At 37.2% G+C, this 19,153-nt stretch overlaps 1 protein-coding gene across 4 annotated transcripts in view; it reads left to right on the plus strand.

Moving 5' to 3' along the window:
* LOC145984309 (ERI1 exoribonuclease 3-like) overlaps positions 1 to 16,676 on the plus strand; it is a 51,512-nt gene extending 34,836 nt beyond the window's left edge. For 3 of the 4 annotated variants that reach the window (XM_083117964.1, XM_083117967.1, XM_083117965.1), the window contains exons 3-6: positions 611 to 745; positions 8,620 to 8,826; positions 11,188 to 11,284; positions 16,284 to 16,671. In XM_083117964.1, coding sequence (XP_082974090.1) covers positions 611 to 745; positions 8,620 to 8,826; positions 11,188 to 11,284; positions 16,284 to 16,366 — 522 coding nt within the window. In that variant the 3' untranslated portion in view covers positions 16,367 to 16,671. Of the gene's footprint in view, positions 1 to 610; positions 746 to 8,619; positions 8,827 to 11,187; positions 11,285 to 16,283 lie in introns of all 4 variants that reach the window. The other variant, XM_083117966.1, reaches the window with a different exon arrangement.
* Positions 16,677 to 19,153: the final 2,477 nt, after the last annotated feature.

The raw sequence follows: 19,153 nt of genomic DNA on the forward strand, positions 1-19,153 counted from the left end.
TTTGTGTTGTATATATATCTTCCTGTTTTGTACTTTATTTCATTTGTATTTGGTACAGAGTCTGAAGAAGACCTTGCTAGAAGGTTGAAACGTAACATTTAGTTATTGTATCTTTACCTGTATAAAAATACCTGTTACAGAATAACAAAACACAGTTTATCACAAAATTGTTATAAAATCCATGGAAACTGCTGAATTTACACAACTTACAGGATAATTAGACTCATCAGAAGTGTCGGAAGGAAATTTTGTGGACCCCGCAAATGATAAAAACACCAGAAAAGTATCGACCTGTATCAGTAAATAAAATCTGACCGATACATCAGCATCGGCTCAACCCTAGTTTTCATTGAAGTCATCTCTCATCTTGTAATTTTGCTGTAGATACACAGTTCTTGTAATGGCCCCATTCCATCATGAATGCTAAACCCAGAAGTTCTTTAACTTTTGCATGTCAATTAGCAATGTCTCATGTGTTCCTTCTTGCTAGGTGAAGCTGTTGACTTTGAACAGCAGGTGGGGAACCAGCTGCATCTTCCTTCAAAAAGTTATTATATTTGTTAACAGAATATATTTTACTTACTCCTTTGCTTAAAATGTTTACTTCCAGGAAATAATAGAGTTTCCTTGTCTGAAGGTAAATGGAAAGACTATGGCTGTGGAATCAGTCTTTCATACGTACATTCAGCCTCAAGTCAATCCTCAACTGACACCCTTTTGTGTGGAACTGACTGGCATCAACCAGGTATGTTTCTTTAATTTATTTTTATTTTTTTAAAATTTGCTTGTAACATGAATACAACAAAGTTTGTGAATTTTTACAGGTTTGATAAACTAGCCATCCCACTATGTACCAGTTTTGCACATGTGGAAGAGGAATAAATAGTTGGAGTCACATTTATAGTCACTGACTCACATTGAGAATTACAAAATGATGCTAACATTTGAAGGGCTCAGTGCAAGAAGGAGCTTAACTCGCATAAAGTTGTTTTCGAGATATTAGCATTTGAAAGTTTGAAAAAATCCATAAATCTGAATATTGTTTGTATTGTTGTATAGTTGATTTCAAAAGCATGTCTGAAGTTTCCAGTTTACATGGACACATGCAAATGTGGTACAATTATTGCAAAGATGATTAAATTAGTTTTTTTTTCCAGTTCATTATTTCCCATTGTTGGTTAGATCCTTATTGCATCACAATCTTCGGTGTCAGTTCTGTGGAATAACAACAAACAGGAATGCATGACCATTATATTGTGAACAAGAAAATATACATAAGAATGAAAAATCAAAGTTAATTTTGTAGGGAGAAAAAAAATGACATACAAGTTTAATTCATATGCAGTGTCAGCCAAAATATTCTCAGCACTGGCACCAAATAGTGGCATATGAATGCAGGTCGCACAAACTATTCTGAATTCAACTGATCCAGGCCCTCCTAATGGATCAGTCATCAAGTCCATCCAGAATTTCTGCACACTCCTCGCCAGCTACTTCCGTCGGAACAAGGCTGAGATAAAAATTATGGTATATTGGAGGGATCCATTCCAACAGGGACATCATGTCTGAATATTTCCAGACATTTATGGGAATCTGTTCCTTGTACTTGCATGACAAATCACTTAAGGGTACCTCGGGCAGTGGACGGCCTCGTTTCTTTAGGGTGCACCTAGCCTATACTGGTGCTTCTTTCTGGTATGAATAACTCTCATGCAGAATATGGGGAGTAGCGAATTCCATCATGAACACAGCCTCTGAAAACTTGAGGGGCTCCTTACCATCTGTGGTGGTTTTCTTGGTAATTGATGCCACAAGTGGTGTGAGATCCTTGAAGTCGGTTTGCTGCATGCATGTTATATGAAATTTCTTCTTTTGTTTTGCACTGCTGATCACTTCTGCCCATTCATCTGTTGTATACATGATGGGATGATGCCTACTTGCATACAGCTCTATGCATCCAAAATCACGATCACAGGGCAGTTGTGTGTGTCCCATGACTGGAAAATGATGAAAAACTTTCTTAAATCATCCACAGCGAACCAGGGCATCGTATAAGGCAATCAAGGTCCATTTTTTATTTTGCCCTTTGCAATTGTCACTAATAATATGAAATTCTTCACTGTGCACATGATTTCCCACCCATTATGTAGTTCAATAGGCAACTGGAAATCTCTGAGGAACCGCGCTTCGCTGTATTTTCACTCCACAGTAACATGAAGCCAATGTCCAAGCCACAATCATGATCTGTGAAATTGTAACTCCAAAGTTTTCTTTTGTAGAAAGCAGGACCAACCATTAATTTTGGAGTTGGGAGGGTCTTTTGTAAATCAACACAGATGACATGATATTTAGTAGGGTTTGAAGAAGCAAGCAGTGAAGAGAGAGGTGAGTTTTTCCTTCGCGGCTTCTGCCCTAGCAAGGTGTAGTGCTCTACTGATTTCTAACTGACTTCATTTTCGTCATGTACAGATTTAGCATGATCCAACTTTATCTTGTTCGAGTCGCAAAAAAAAAAGGTGTCTGACTTAGGTAACTTAAACTGTAATGATGTGATCATTACTTGATCCTTTTTATTTTATATGTATATTAATTAATTTAATTGGTTCGGTTGGTTTTTTAGTTTCATGGGTTTTGATAACGTTAGTGTGCAACGTTTGTTTATGTATATGTATTCCCGTATGTTTTCAGTAATGGATTAGGTCATTAGCAGGGCCTATAAATAGGAAGGGCAGGGGAGCAGTGGTCCTCAGATGTTTGGCAGAGTACTGCGATGTATGAGGTATCTTCTCTAAGGGGAAAGGCTGGGCGAGCTTTCTTTCCTTACTATGTGAACCGACTAACCTAACCTTCTATCTTCTAATACACACACTTGCTCTTTTCACATTATTTCAACAGTATATTTCATGTGGGAAACCGGGTACACACGCACACATACCTTCAGCCACCTTTTTTGGTACTGAAGGGTTATTTTTTTACTCGTGAAGTCAGTGGCTACATGAGTTTACACACTCTCTTCGGGAAGGGGGGACAGGGCACACTGAAATGGGATCTTTTGTTAATAATGGCCAAGTTTTAACTTATGTAAATAAGATATGAATAAACCTGTATACATCAAAAGGGAAATCAGCGTTAAGTTATAATTTGAAGAATTACCTGTCTATTGCCAATAGTTATATCCACAGAACTTCAGATACTGCATGTTTTGAAACTAGGGACAAGGTTTTGAAATGTATGGGTGTACATGTTGAAGGCGTGAGCTGTGAATCGCTCTAAAAGCACAATTTACACCTATACAAAACCCTATATAAAATTCCTCACAAAACAGCCTTCGGAATCTTTCAGAACTAATGGGCGTTTCCTGCTGAGATGCACCATGGAACATACTTTGTCTCGTACAGTGAATTTATTGTGAGATCACAGTCCAGGTACTGCTTGTTCGAATTTTGGCTCCAGCTATAGTGACTGACATATTTCAGTATAGATGTTATGAACTTACTTGCAGATTCCAAACTGGCTTGTGTAAAAGCTTTGGACGGTTGTGATGCTTACTCCTTCCATCGATTTTGGCTCCAACATTCCCATCCTTTATCTGTTCCTGTAGTAGCTGTATTCGTTTCCTGGAACGTTGAAGGCCATGAACTGAAAGAAAAGCCTTCTTGCACATACTAACATCTACACCATTAATTTTCAAATTATAGGAAAACGTGAATGACCTCCTGAAAGATTGTCCCTTTGTGTAGGAACGTTTCGTATTCTGAATTCCAATATTTTGCATGAGGTGTGTGTTCTGTGTTGCATAGAATGTGTGAAAAATGAACTCTGCATCCCCCTTAATTTTGTTCCAGCATTTCTTTGGACAAGTACGTGGCTCACCTATCGTCCTGGCTGGAACAACATCCTTTGTGTGCCCGGATGTGTACTGCTCCCCTTTATTTCTTCTTCTCTTACGTTTCACTCTCTCCCAGTTGTCCTGGTCGCATCATCTCTTTCTGGCTGGAGGATGTTTCACAGGATATAGCTCTGTCTTCCTTGTGATGTGAAGGTCATTCTGAAATGGATCAGAGTTACAAATTTATTTGAAAATGTAAACTAGCATGAAGCAATAATAGTCCAATCCACTCGACAAACCGAAATTTCAGAAACACATCATTTTTCCAAATGACAAAACAATTCTGATTATTTATCTTTACATTATTTCTACAATACCTTTCCTATTGATTGGTTTGTTGTTTTAAGTCTACTTTATGCACAGTAAGGCTAATTGGGACTAGACCTACAGTTTAAAGTGGAATCTGAACCACTATGTGCCTCCACCGGGTATTGCACCCAGGACCCCTTGATTACAAGGTGATGACGCTACCACTGTGCCATCTGGGAGGCCACCTTTCCTATTCTATATGGCTTATCGCAATGTCCTTGATGGTACATTGTCAGAATTTGTCATTATTAGTGAACCATGTACGTGTGTCATGTCGCTTTCTTCGTGATTAATCATTTCAGCAATATGGTGCTAACCTACATTCATTATGTTAGCAGCAGTTGTCATCAGAATAAGTTCATGACTTTACTGTACCAACTTGCAAGAGACCTGACTAATGCATAGTGAGCTGATTTGTGCATTAACATGCACATCACGATGCACACTTACCACCCGTTTTCACTGTGCCCAATTCTGAGACAATAAGATGTTAACCAACATTTTCAAAAAATACCAAAAATAAAAACTTCTTTCTTACCTCAGAGTCTGTGCTTTTGCTGCTCGACACTCCACACACAGAGTCTGGGTCATCAAAGCTGTTGTCACCGCACAGAGGGCCATTTTCCTCATCAGAATCACAAATATATGAGGAGGTGCTCTGCAGACCTTCCTCGTTATCCGACATTTTCCTGTGGCTTGACACCTTGTTGCACAGAACTTTCCGTTTGTATGCTCCTTTCGGAGAAGGGTACCACGTGATAATAATAATAATAATAATAATAATAATATCGTCTTTATTGAGAGGGCGTGTTTCGGCCTCGCGGGCCGTTCTTACAACAAACCCTTTAAAAAAAACATATTACAATTGACACTTTCCACTTCTTGAAAATCTTTGTTGCAGTAGAAAGAATAAAAATACAAAAAAAAGAAATTAAAAAAAACATTCCTACTTATAATGTAAACAATTAATGTACTGAAGGTACAGAGTTAAATACCACAATTAAAATACAATTATTACAGCTAAAACTACAACCAATACCTCATTCCCATTCATTACAGAAAAGACAAAGCCAGGCACTATTGTTTGGACAGCAGATGTTTCTTTAGATTTATTTTGTATGTTGCAGGGTGGAGCTCCCCTGAGGTCAGTGGTGGGGGGAGGTCATTCCATTCTTTTATTGCGGTGACTATGAAAGAATTCCCATAGAATGTTGTTCTGTGTACAGGAATCGTGAAGTGTGTTTTTTGACGAAGGTTAATTTGTTTTCCTTTCTTCCTGTACGGAGCAATTTGATCATATAAATATCTTGGTTCCTTATTGTTCAGGATCCTGTACAATAAAGACAATGCCAAAAATGTTCTCCTATTCTTAACGTTTAACCAATTAAGTTCCTGTAAGTACGGGGATATGTGTTCTCTTCTTTTGACATTCAGTATAAATCTTATGCAACTGTTTTGAAGTTTTTGTATCTTGTAATTTAGAGCACTGTGGATGTTTATAAAAACTGGGGAAGCATAATCAATTTTTGGCATTACAAGTGTGTTGACTAGGTGAGTTTTCGTTTCTTTGCTTAGCATATGTTTTAATGGAAAAAGTGATTTCAGTTTGGCCATTGAGTTTTTAATTATATGTGTGACATGAGAACCCCATTGTAGATTCTCGTCCAATATTATGCCAAGGTTGCGTGCTGTTTCTACTTTCTTTATTTTGGAATTATTCAGTGTAGGGAGGGGGAGTTGTAATTGTTCTAACTTTTTGAGGTTACTCGTTGTGCCTAAAGTTAAAATGTAAGACTTGGATGAATTCAATTTGAGTGCATTACATTCAGACCATTTAGATATTGAATTTAGGTCCTGTTGCAATGCTTCTAGGGCCATTGCACTGTTTCTTAATGGTGTTTGTATATATATTTGTGTGTCATCCGCATACTGGTGGTATTTGCAGTGTTTTAGTGAATCATTAAAATCTTTGATGTATAGCGAAAATAGGATAGGTCCTAGAATACTTCCTTGTGGTACTCCTTGTTTGATATCAAGCCATTTTGACATGCACGATTTATTCTCATGTACTAATTTTACACATTGTTGCCTGTTCGTTAGATAAGACCGAAACCATAACAATTCCTTATTTCTTATGCCGATAGATTTCAATTTCTCTGCCAAAAGGTTGTGGTTTATGGAGTCAAATGCCTTGGTGTAATCAAGGAGTACCAGAAACGAAATTTTACCATTATCCATCCCCTTGGCTATGTCATCAACAATGCTAACTAAAGTAGTTACCGTGCTGTGCTGTTTCCTGAAGCCTGATTGATGTGGAGAATAGTGGTCATGCAACATCAGATGGTCTACTAATTGTTCTTTTACTATGCGTTCTATAACTTTAGACATAATTGGCAGTACGCTTATTGGTCTTAGATCTTTAACATCAAGGGAAACAGTGGTTTTCGGTACGGGCGTCACTACAGCCTTTTTCCAATCTTCGGGAAATACCCCTTGAGAAAGAGAGCAGTTTATGATGTGAGTTAGGCTCTTTAGGCAATGTGGGATGCAGAGTCTCAACATTTTTAGACTGATGCCATCATGACCCTTGGCATTGGAATGTATTTTTTTGAGCTCTTTCAACACAGTAGCCTCATTAACCTTCTTCAGTTTGAAGGTTCCGCTTGTCTGCCGTGTTTTATATGACTCGATTAATTTCTCAACCTCGGTCGTGTTTGTTTGCTGACAAGCAGAATTTACAAAAAAGTCATTTATTGCATCCGCATTGAGTACACTTGAGGGTAATTTTTGGTTAAACTTATTAGTAACAACTCCCTCTCGTTTTAATGTCTGCCAAAATGCTCTAGCGTTTTTAACATTTTCATTGAGAACCCGGTCATAATGGTGGAATTTTGCGTTTCTCACGGCTTTTTTCGCACGATTTTTAAAATATTTATAAGAGAGAAGCGCGTCTTGATCTCCGGTGTTAACATACTTCAGGTGAAAGTAATCGCGTATTTTCCAAAATTCTTTTACTTTTGCAGATATCCAAGGGGCGGTGGTCTAGTTACTCGAAACGTTTTTACTGGAAAATGTTTGTCAGCCAACGCAATAATGTTGCTGTTCAAGAGAAAAACGGATTCGTTTACGTCGTGTTTGCTGCATATTAAGTCCCAATTGCATGCAAATGTGACACAGCACCAGCACAACCTCTTGGTGAATGCAGCAAACGTTCATGCCGCATGTACTGCACAGTGTATCTCAATTTTGACAGAAGTTGCACCGAGCCCTTCATTTATTCTGCGAGTGGCTCTTATTCATCTGGTGATGTTTTGTTCGAGTTCCCCAGAAATTTCTGAAGCTGGCACTTCCAAGATATATGCAACATTACATGGCTTGAGAAAGTTCTGGGAGATTAAAACTAAACATTTCCAGACGAAAATAACCACTTGCAAAGAATTTATTGTAGTTTCTTTTTAAATATAGTTGCAACAGTGATTATGCAAAGTTACAAGAACATAGGTACACATGCAGATCATGATTCTGACCATTCAACATCAATAATAGCATGGCATCATCTTGTAATGGGTATTGGCTGTGCTCTCCTTTTTAAAGAATGGAAATAAACTTTCCCAGATTATTTCACTCTAAGTTCGTGAATGACCAGGTTGAAAATGAATCAGTAGAGGACCATAATGCACATTAAGATTAACAAATACAAATAAAAAGAGTAACAAATGCAAATAAAGTGGTGCTTATGTCAGAAGGTACATAATCAAAATACATAATATGAAGAAGGAACCAAACACACTGCACTGTAAATGATGATGGTTTAGTATAATTATCCCTTTAGGGGTTGCATTTAACTCTCATATTTTATTTTCACAAGTAGCAAAAGAAATCATGCTCGAGGGCCTCCTGGTTGATGCCAACCCTTGTAATCAAGGGTTCCTGGGTCTTATGCCTGGTGGAGGCACAAGTGGCTTGAATCTCAATTTAAACTGTGAGTCCAGTCCCGATTAGCCTTCTGTGCATAAAGTGGATGTAAAAAAACTCAAATCATGCTCGAGCCTCTGTAACCTTTCATTATTAAAGTTAAAGAATATTTTCTGACTCCTGCCAAAAGCAGTAATATTGAGAACTATCATCGTGAATGTCATACCGTTTTACATTACTACGAAGCCATGCAAAAGTGAATGTAGAGAATGATAGGCTATGAGCAGCACAGCAGCAGTAATGGGAAGGTATAGCAGAAGGCAATGGCTTAGTGATTATACCCAGGTGATTTAACTGACGAGATTTAAGGTATATGTCTTGTAGAGTTTTTCCATTTTGTAAATTTGACTTGCAACAAATCTACAGCTTTGGTTGAACATTTTGTGTGTGTTTCACATGGTGTATTTTTTTATTTATTTATAATCCTTCTCAAATTATATTTTTAGGACATGGTAAGTGGCCAACCCCATTTTGAACAAGCCCTCCATAACTTTAATCTGTGGATGGATTCTGAGCGTCTGTTTGAGCCAACTACAAACTTTGCATTCGTGACATGCGGCGATTGGGATCTGAGAGTGATGCTGCCTGCCCAATGTGAAGTGAGTCATCTTGCAGTACCTCGTCACATGAAAAGTTGGATAAACATTAAAAAGGTATGAAAATAAAGATTATATTTATATACACCAAATTTGAAGCATGTGATGATTTTAACGTTGCGAGTATTGTATTGTGTACAGTTTTGAACATAGGAGGAAGGTGACAAAGCATGGTGGAGCTGGCTACTGTATAAGCTAAGTGTGCCCTGAGAAAGGCTTCTTTTGACATGGGATATCATTGTGGATCAGCAACTATGGCAGGCTGCAGGTGCCACCACCAGAGGGCAGAGGTAAATGCTGGCATTTCCTCTCAACTTACTTTCCTCCTCCTCCTTTGGTTCAATTTAGTAAATAACCTAAACCTGTCTCACCATTTCATATTGGGTATATCTGTTCGCACACTGAAACAAACAAGCCCCACCCTTCCATGTTCTAATGTCACAGTAAATGCATTCATTGTTAGGTTAAGATCTCTTAGCATTAATTCACTGAAAATTTCATGACAAATCAAAGGGTGGGGCCGTGCTCAGTTAAGGATATGAAAATGAGACCCTTTCATATTACCTAAAGTGCTCAGACATCTGTGGTTGGCTAGGTGACATAAAGTACACTTATTCTATTTTGGATATGTCTAGTACTGACATCAGTATTAATGGACCTTATAATGATTGAGCAAGTACAATTGATTGAAGTAACATTTTTGGATTCTTATGTCCACATTTAATAACTGTAAAGATAACAGAAGAATGCCAAGAAGAGTGCAATAACTGCAGCTTGTAAATTTCCAAATTAATTTCTTTTTCAAGGATAATTTGAGGCTGTTTATTTAAGTTACATACACAATATGTATATATGTTGATGTAATTAATGATACCTTTGAAGTTAATAGGTTCAAAATTTAAGAATCAAGTAACATGGGTACTCAGGGTGACTACTTTATTGGGCAACTTTTATTAATCTAAATTCCATTGAATTTATACATATTAATGTATAAATGCCTGAGGCAGTATTTCACAGTTTAGCTTTTATTTTTATCAAGGAACAAGAAAGCTGGGTGGAAAATGAAACAATTCTCTCAATCTGTTCACTTTGTCGGTGTCGTTTGCAGAACAATCTATCTACGTTGGAATCACACAGACCATTTATATTGTTAATATATTTGTGTGTGTGGGGAGGATTGGGGGGGGGGGGTGAGAGGTGGTAATACTTAAGGTTGAAATAGAGAAAACACCTACTTGTACCCTTGAATTTTTGGAAAGTTCACCTTGTAAATTGTATAATTTATATATTGTAAACTTTCAAATACAGTGTTCCGATTATGTCCGTAAGTGTTTCTTTTGCTTTCCCAGAAAACATATGGTCTGAAATGAGGTAGTCTGTATAATACTAAAGTACCCCACAGAAAGTATGTTTTATGTCTGCCTTTTATAGTTTTAATGACAAAGCTTTTGTGTCCATAATGGTAATTACTTCTTTTCTTTGTGAAACAAATTGTAATATGAGCACTTTTAGTAGTTGCATTTCTATTTGTGTTATTCTTATAAATAGGAAGAAGGCTCACTGGGTACATTTCATCCAGGAACTAGCATGTACAAAGTTAAAGTAACATATCAATGTCACCACAGCTGCATTAGGAAGATACTGAGACAGTACAGGGCAGAATGGGATGCCAAAAAATAAACCCCCATGTCCAGCCTCCCATGTTCGATACCCAGCGGGGGACAACCAGGATTTTTTCCACCTGTTCAAGTGGCTATGGTGCCCACCCAGTGTCGTATAAAGTGGGTACCTGAGGAAACTCTGGGGTTAAAGGCAGCCAGGGGCATGGTGCTGATCACATCACCTTCAGACATGATCAAGAAAGTGCCTCCATGGCATGGTGCAAAGCACAGGTGAGCACTTCACTTTACCGTCTCCAGCCTCTCGCAGTACTTGAATATCACTGGACACTCCTTCACCTCCACAGTGATATCCCATAAAACAGACCTCCTCCCATGACATTATGGTCTAGGAAACCTGCCCCATCCTTCAGCAGAAGCCTATCCTAAACATGGATAACAGGCAAGTCCACTGCTGCCAACATCTGGTACTAAAAAATCCACATAGCAGCAGAGTTCAAGCCAGCAGTACCAGCAATGCAAAATGGAAGAAATGCAAACTCCCAACACATGATTGCATACAAGACACCTCAGGTAGTGAAGGCCTTGGATATCAATAGGTTGAAAGCAAAATAAAATAATCAAGGAACACTGGTACCATGGCTATCATGTAATTTGCGTGCAGTTATGGTTTGCATCAGATTTTTGTTGTTTCGTTTATGAATGGTGTGATATTGTAGACTCTGGTTAAGAATAGCAGAGAGAGTATTTTGAAGAAACATGCTGAGCTTTAAAACTTCTATTATCTATCTTTTCTCAGGAATTTTCTTCTGCAACAAGCGAGTATCCCAAGGGAATCCTTGACATGATGACCCAGCTGCACCTAGTCCACCAGGGAAGATTGCACAGTGGGATAGGTAACATTATGCATTATCTCATTTAAGGAAACTAAAGAATAAAAGTAGCATAAAGAAGGATAAAAGACCTTGATAAAAAAAAAAACTGCACCTGCATTGTTGCCATGTAGCACTGATTGATTTGGTTTATTTTACTTAACTTTTCTGCAACTTTTGACTAATTGCGAAGGTGAGGATGAGTGATGATATGATGAAATTGATGAATAGGGACACTAACAGACATCCATGCCCAGGCTGGATTTGAACCTCAGACTCCTGGCATTGTAGTGCTCTGTGCTAGCCACGCCATAGTAGTTTTCCTTCCCCCTCCCCCCTTACATAACTAGGTAAACAAAACTCGCTGTTGTAGTTGAAACTGGTGGGAGGGATTGATAACATCTGCTATGGTTAAATTGAACCATTTCTCCAATATCACCGATTTTTTTTCTTCTTTTTGTTGTGTTAACTTTCTTTAGTAAGACACAAATGTGTTAAATTATCAGTTAAATTTCATTACAACTGAGAGTCCTGTCATTCTGCCAAAATGAAGGAAAAACGATTTCATATCTAGGACAACTAACACTACATCTGTGAACTTTTTTGTGCCAGCCCCCCGTGGCGGAGTGGTTAGCACATCGCGCTACGATGTCAGGTGTCCCGGGCTTGAATCCTGGCCTGGGCATGGATGTTTGCGAGTGTCCATTCATCAATTTTATCATATCATCACTCATCCCCATCTTCACAAATTAGCCAAAAGTGGCACAAAAAGTGAAGTAAAATAAGGCAAATCAATTTATTTTTTTAAAAAAAATGAATTTTTTGTGCAGGAGTGCGCATTTGAAGGGTACACACTTGAAAATATCTCATTCTGAGGGGCTAGCTCATCTCACAAGTGGTTGGCCATCCATTAAAGGTTAAATCGCATCAATCATCAGAATATCATTGAGCTTCTGGCAGGCTCGGAGGGGGCCCAGTGTGAGCATTGCCCACTCTGTCAGCAGTTGTCCACCCTGGGATTTACAAGTCAATACACACCAGTATATTTACCTAACATAATTTCTCATCCTGAAAATAGTCACCCACCCACCACTAGAATCTCACATTTGTAGTACAAGGTAGTAGAATATTATAATCAAATCTCTTTAGCACATGATAGCCTCTCACACCTGTAAGCTACTGTGTAGGGAACCATTTCAGGCAGGGGCTTTTAAAATGTGCTGTGATGTAGGTAGTAAATCATAGCTGGAGAACTATTTGTCATAGAGGGGTAAGATTGACTGTTTTTACTGGATAACAGACCTCTCATGGAAAATTACATTTATGTCTTTTTTTTTCCTCCCGATGATGATATAAAAAGGAAGACGAAAAATTGAAATTTCAATCAAATTTAACTTCGCAATAAAAAATAGGTAACTTTACTTTTTGAACACCCCTCACACATCAATTTAATGTAATATCATCTCTAAAACTTTAAATTGTTACGAATTAAACATGATTCAAATTTACATGAAGGTTGTGTGTCTTCTTTGTTATATCTTGGTAAACTGAACTGGAGAGTCTGAAATGCCAGGTTTAAAATCTGTGTTATAATACAACGCTGACAAATATGTTTTGATTCATAACTTTGGAACTAAGAGAGATAATTTCCTCAAACAACTTGCAACACGATCATGAGAAACTGTACTTTACTTTTCATCATAACCATATTTTCGATCTGATTGATATTTACCATACAATTTCGAGTGCAAGGAAAATATTTATCTTCGAAAGTTTTTGGTTTCTATATTCAATGGGTAACAATAAAACTTAAAGATTAATGGTAATTTTATACTTCGCTGGAGTTTTCTCTTTCGAATGACACCAGTTTTGCAAGTCTATGTAGCATAGTAAAATTTATAAAATGAGAAACATCAAGCTAAGTGTATTTGACATGCTGCCTTTTTTAACTCTCCATGATGACCTCTTTCAGAAAAATAGTGTTGAAGCTTATGGCGGTGATGTTCCCACTAAGTGACAAGTTTGGGCCAGTTTGTCACCCTATTCATATTTTGGATGCATGTGACTTACTATCATATATAAGCATAAAATCAAAATTTGTTATTTACTTACGTACAGTGAGTATATACTTGTGAAAGTCAATGTTTTCGTGGCAACTGACCCCTCCTTCTTCTGGTCAAAAAGTCAGCTTTATGGAAATCCACAAAGCTTTGTCATTTAGAAAGGATATAGGTTTTTACGTGGACATCTTGAATGCTAGGATAACGTATTACTAAAACAGGACTATTCCCACATTTTAAAATCCTTTAAAACTCATATAAAAACAGTTAAAACCAGTGTTACTATCCAATCACAATTCACATGTTGACTGGAACTGGTATGTACTCAAATGAGCGAGGTTGCAAGTGAGTCAATTTTCCTCCTTCCCCTAACTTCCCCTTCCATTACGTCATTTCAAAGGAGAAGTCTCGTATGATGCTTGCCTCCCGCTCAATGTCTGGGTAAACCTTGAATCCGATTTCCTTATATTCACACTTATCCCATTTTTTCAACATTCCTAGCCATATTTGATCAATATTCCCATCTTCTCTATTCAGCTTGTTCTCTCTATTTTTACATATAAATGAGGCCTCATGAACATTCCTACTTAATAGTTTGTCTTTCTCACGTATAATTTCCCATGTGACTTTCTCATGTTCCTCTTCCAATACATGCTTCGATAATCCCGTACGGGGGTTTCCATCTTTAATATCGTTATCATATTCTCATCGGACCCCCATACTCCTACCAATTTGCCCCTACATATTCTTTCTTAGATTGACATTTGATTCTGTATACACCCTTTTTTCCCTCTACATTATCACCCTTTCTCATTCCTTCTCTTTTGTAATTCATAAAATGTTTCTCTAAACATTTAGGGGCTTTCATCCCACACTCAATTCTATAAGCTTTTGTTACTCTTTCCACTTTTTCCGATACTCCCTTAAAATATGGGATAGCCACATATTACATTCCCCTAATTTCTCATTTATATTTTCCTCCTCTTTCTTCTCTCCCTTGTTTATACTATCTTTGTTATCGTCCCTGGAGCATATCTTTCTCACCCTACTCAAATTCTTCCACATTTCTTCATTTTTATACCCATTTTTTCTACCAATTCCAAAAATCCATGTTATTTCTTTTTCCAGCATCGTCTTACAATTACATAATCTTAAGGCTCGAATGAAGAAATTTAAGAAGACATTATATTTTGTCCTCATAGTGTGTGCTGATTCCTTATTTATGTACTTACCTCCTGCTAAGGGCTTATGGAAGACACCCGTTTTAATTTTCCTACCAGTCTTATTGATCTCCAAATCTAAGAAGCTAATCCTATTATCTTTCATATCCTCCCTCGTGAACTTAATTCTTGCCTCATGTTCTTCTAGGTTTGCGTACATGCTATTCAGCTCCTTTTCTTTCCCAATCACTAAAATGTTGTCTACATATCTCCCATAGTACTTGACTCCATTACTTAATGCACTTAAAGCTGCATTCTCAATATAGTGTATGAAGATACTTGAAACTATCCCAGATACGGGATTCCCCATTGCTAGACCTTCCTTTTGCATAAAGATTTTATCATTGCAATAAAAATAATTGTAACCTGTACTTATGTTAAACCACCTCACGTACTCCCATGCAGTTAATACATCTCTACCATTTTCCATCAGCCATCTATGTAGGCAATTAGCAGCTTTTTCTCACGGTACACCTTTATCGAACCCTTTTTCATTCTATTTCGGGATTTGTTGTTCTATAATATTGTGTATCTTACTCCTTAACTCCCTCTTATCATCCCTATCATCTAGGATAGCCCCTATCCTTTCTGTAGCGATGATAAACTTCTCTTTATCTATTTCCAAGTTTCCTATCGCAAACGTTTGGCCTCTTTCCATAATGATATTCAAATCCGGGTGTAATTCCTTATTAGTTAGATTAAGCACATTGTTTTTCCCTTCTTCATTTTCCTCCCTCTTATTCACCTTCCTTCAAATTCTTCCTTATTCTAGTTGGAAGGGGAAGTTATGGGAAGGAGGAAAATTGACTCACTCACAACCTCGCTCATTTGAGTACATACCAGTTCCAGTCAACATGTGAATTGTGATTGGATAGTAACACAGGTTTTAACTGTTTTTATATGAGTTTTAAGGGATTTTAAAATGTGGGAATAGTCCTGTTTTAGTAATTTTTTATCCCAGCATTCAACCTGTCCATGTAAAAACCTATATCCTTTCTAAATGACTAAGTTTTGTGGATTTCCGTAAAGCTGACTTTTTGACCTGAAGAAGGGGGCAGTTGTCACCGAAACGTTGTCTTTGACAAGTATATACTCACTGTACGTAAGTAAATAACAAATTTTGATTTTGTGCTTATTGTCGCCCTACTATTAATGTATTTTCAAGTTTTATATATTCAAATTCTTCCTTATTCTAGTTGGAAGGGGAAGTTACAAATGCCATAGTTTACATTTACAAACTTTCAAGAAAAATATTGAATACAATTTCTTTGGAAAACTTGGACTGCATTGCAAACATTTTCTTTACATTTTTGTCATTATTATATGTATAAGTAAAATAGATATGTCTGAAAGGCAGGTTGAAAAGTATAATAACCCATTCATAGTTTACGTTTTAATGACATTGCATATTTTTCTCTACTTATTTAAAAGTATTTCTTAAAAATACTAATAATTAATGTTTTGTTTTGCCATTTGAGTATATCACACTCTGACATGTATATGAAATAACAAAAGGACAGAACTGAAATATGATCTTTGGTTTTTTTAGAAGTGTGGCATGTCAATTGCAGTCATATGGTCTTGGCTGGTTAATCGGCTGTTAGGCATTTTGTGGTGGCCGTTGGTTGTCTAAAGATTAATATCCGTTTCTTAACTTATAAATTGTAGTATCCATCTGTTATAGTTTTGAGTTCAGTACACTTTAAGTACTAAGCATTATTTTCTTTTTATCTTTTTTTTCAGATGACTGCAAAAACATAGCAGTAATCCTAAAAGCATTGGCTGACAAGGGACACATCTTTGAAATTACTGGTCATCGCAAGTAATTATTTGAAATCTGGCCCATAAAGAGGATTTCAAAAATGTGAAGTTGTGCTGTGATGTTAGATTTTAAGATTGTTGTGTGTTTATGGTGGACTTCAAAATTTTAATTTAGGAGCCAATGTAGGCAAACATAAATGTCTTGGAACATTTTTTTTTCTGTTTAAGATAGACTGAAGCATCTTTCCATTTGGAATTAAGATAGACTGAAGCATCTTTCCATTTGGAATTGTGTTCATCTAAGTTTAGTTTCTCCAGTATTTGTATCTGTGATATATAGTTGTATATTTTGCATTAAAATGTATAGTTTGTATTTTAATAAAATGTATTTTAAATATTATAGACTTTTTTTTCTTAATAAATCTATGTACCATATAAAGCATAAGGAATTTTAATGCAATTTTATAGTTGACTTGAAGAATTTTGATTAAAATACTTAAAATTTATTCTATCCATTTCAATACACCAAAGAAATTCAAAGATGACAGTGTATACCATTATGCAAGCAAACGAAAGTGCTCGCCTAGAGTAAGAGTTTCTTGCATGTTATAACAAACTTTACATCCACAGAGGCTGTGTTTAAGAAGTGTCACAAACTTACACTCCAACCTTATTATGAAGGGTGTTTGAAAAAGAACTCCCTAGTTTTAAGTATAAATTTAATAGGGAAAGTAATGAAAACTTACATCAATGAGTACATATCATGAAAGAGGATTCCTTCAAGTTTTGTTCAATGTTAGTACACCTCAACGTGGGATCCATTTGTTGCCCTGCACACGTCGAGACGATATTCCACTTCTCGCCACATATTCACCAACATTTCAGGTGTAACTGTCCCAACCGCAGCGATGATTCTTTCCCGTAAATGATTGATGTCTCTGATCCTAGCACTGTACACAACATTTTTTATGTGGCCCCAAAAGAAAAAGTCCAGTGGGGTTAAGTCTGGGCTGCGTGGTGGCCAAGATATTGGGCCAGCCCTGCCTATCCACCGTCCTGGAAAGCGAGTGTTAAGAACCGCATGCACCTGTTTACTGTGATGAGGTGGGGCGCCATCTTGTTGGAAAAAAACAAGCCCCTTTTCCGCCTCAATATCGTCCATTTGGGGAAAGATGTACTCTGTCAACATGTCATGGTAAACGTCCCTGTTTATTGTTTTTCTACAAAAATGAAAGGACCAACCACACGATCTTCCATCAAACCGCACCAGACATTAAGTTTGGGAGAGTCACGTTGATGCTGAATAACTTCATGTGGATGCTCTGCCCCCCAAATTCTACAATTATGACGATTAACTGTTCCACTGACATGAAATGTAGCCTCGTCAGAAAAGAGAATGTTTGGTAAAAAAAATTGTCATCAATTCTGTGTAGAAAGTCAACAGCAAACTCATAACTTTGAATTTTATCAGTAGGTTTCATTTCATGTAACAGTTGCAATTTGTAGGCACGCAACTTTAGTCTTTTACGAACAACATCATACACTGTACCTTTAGGCACTCCCTAATTGTAGACTACGTCTGGCCAATGACTTCTTCGGGCTCCGAACACACGAAACATGGATCTGTTGAACAACATTTTCGGAAGTTCTCGGTCTACCTGGTGATTTACCTTTTAAAACACTACCAGTTTCCTTGAAAGACTTTAGCCAATGACGGATAGTTTTTGCTGTAGGTGGTTCACCACCATACTGACGTCTAAAATTACGTTGCACTGTTATAACTGACTCAGTTTTCACAAACCAAATAACACACTGCACTTTCTGTTGTGGAGTACACATTGTTGCTGAGTTGCTCTGCACTACACGAATGCCGGAACTGAACTGAGGGAACAAAGGAAAAAAACACAGCACTGGTGCCATCTCAAGGTCAAGCAGACCTACCAACTGCAAGGGTGCTAAACTTGGAGAGTTGATGAATCAAACACCGCAAACTAGAATACTGTATGTCACTTTGTACATATGCTAGGACACATTAAAACTAGGGAGTTCTTTTTCAAACATGCTGTATTTAGTGACATTATTTAGATAGCCACATGTGTTAGGAAACAACTGGATTCAAAAGTATTATACCTAAACAATCTTGGAAATAACCCAGACTATTCCACTCTAATGAGTTAAAAAGATATCAGAAGTATGAGTAGAACCGTAACTATGAGGGATGGTTGCCCCAGGCACTGAACAACCATAGAGTAGGACAAGTAAAATAATAAGCTGTGGCACCCTAAGTTAATATATTTTGTTAAAAACGCTAAACTCAAACAGTACAATAAAAGCACTTCAGCAGTTCTTCTGAGCTTTCGATTCCATCTCAGAATCATCATCAGGGGTGGTCGAGGGGCAACGGAAGGAACCAGTTAGCACCAGTGGAACCTCAACCTTGTTCTTTCCGTCGCCCCTCGACCAGCCCTGATGATGATTCGGAGATGGAATCGAAAGCTCAGAAGAACTGCTGAAGTGTTTTTTATTGTACTGTTTGTGTGTTTTTCAGCGTTTTTAACAAATATGTTGCCAGCACGTGACGTAAGAACTTTTTCTATTGTCATAAGTTAATATCATTGTGAATTTGCAAAGATAAGAATTTTGTGATGATTAAGCACAGGGAAAACATATTCATGATTTCTAAATCTATAAGGGAGAAGGGGATAATGTCACCTAAGGGAGATTGGCAAAAGCCAGAAAACTAGGTGTCTGATACTGTTGCAAAATACACATTTCTAGATTAGATTGTCTAGTGCGCAATGTCATGATTCTGTATCTATTTGCATAATTAATTGAAATATAAAGTAGTGAAT

The sequence above is a fragment of the Lepisma saccharinum genome, chromosome 2 (assembly GCF_977018435.1).
Source record: "Lepisma saccharinum chromosome 2, izLepSacc3.1, whole genome shotgun sequence".
Lineage (NCBI taxonomy): Eukaryota > Metazoa > Arthropoda > Insecta > Zygentoma > Lepismatidae > Lepisma > Lepisma saccharinum.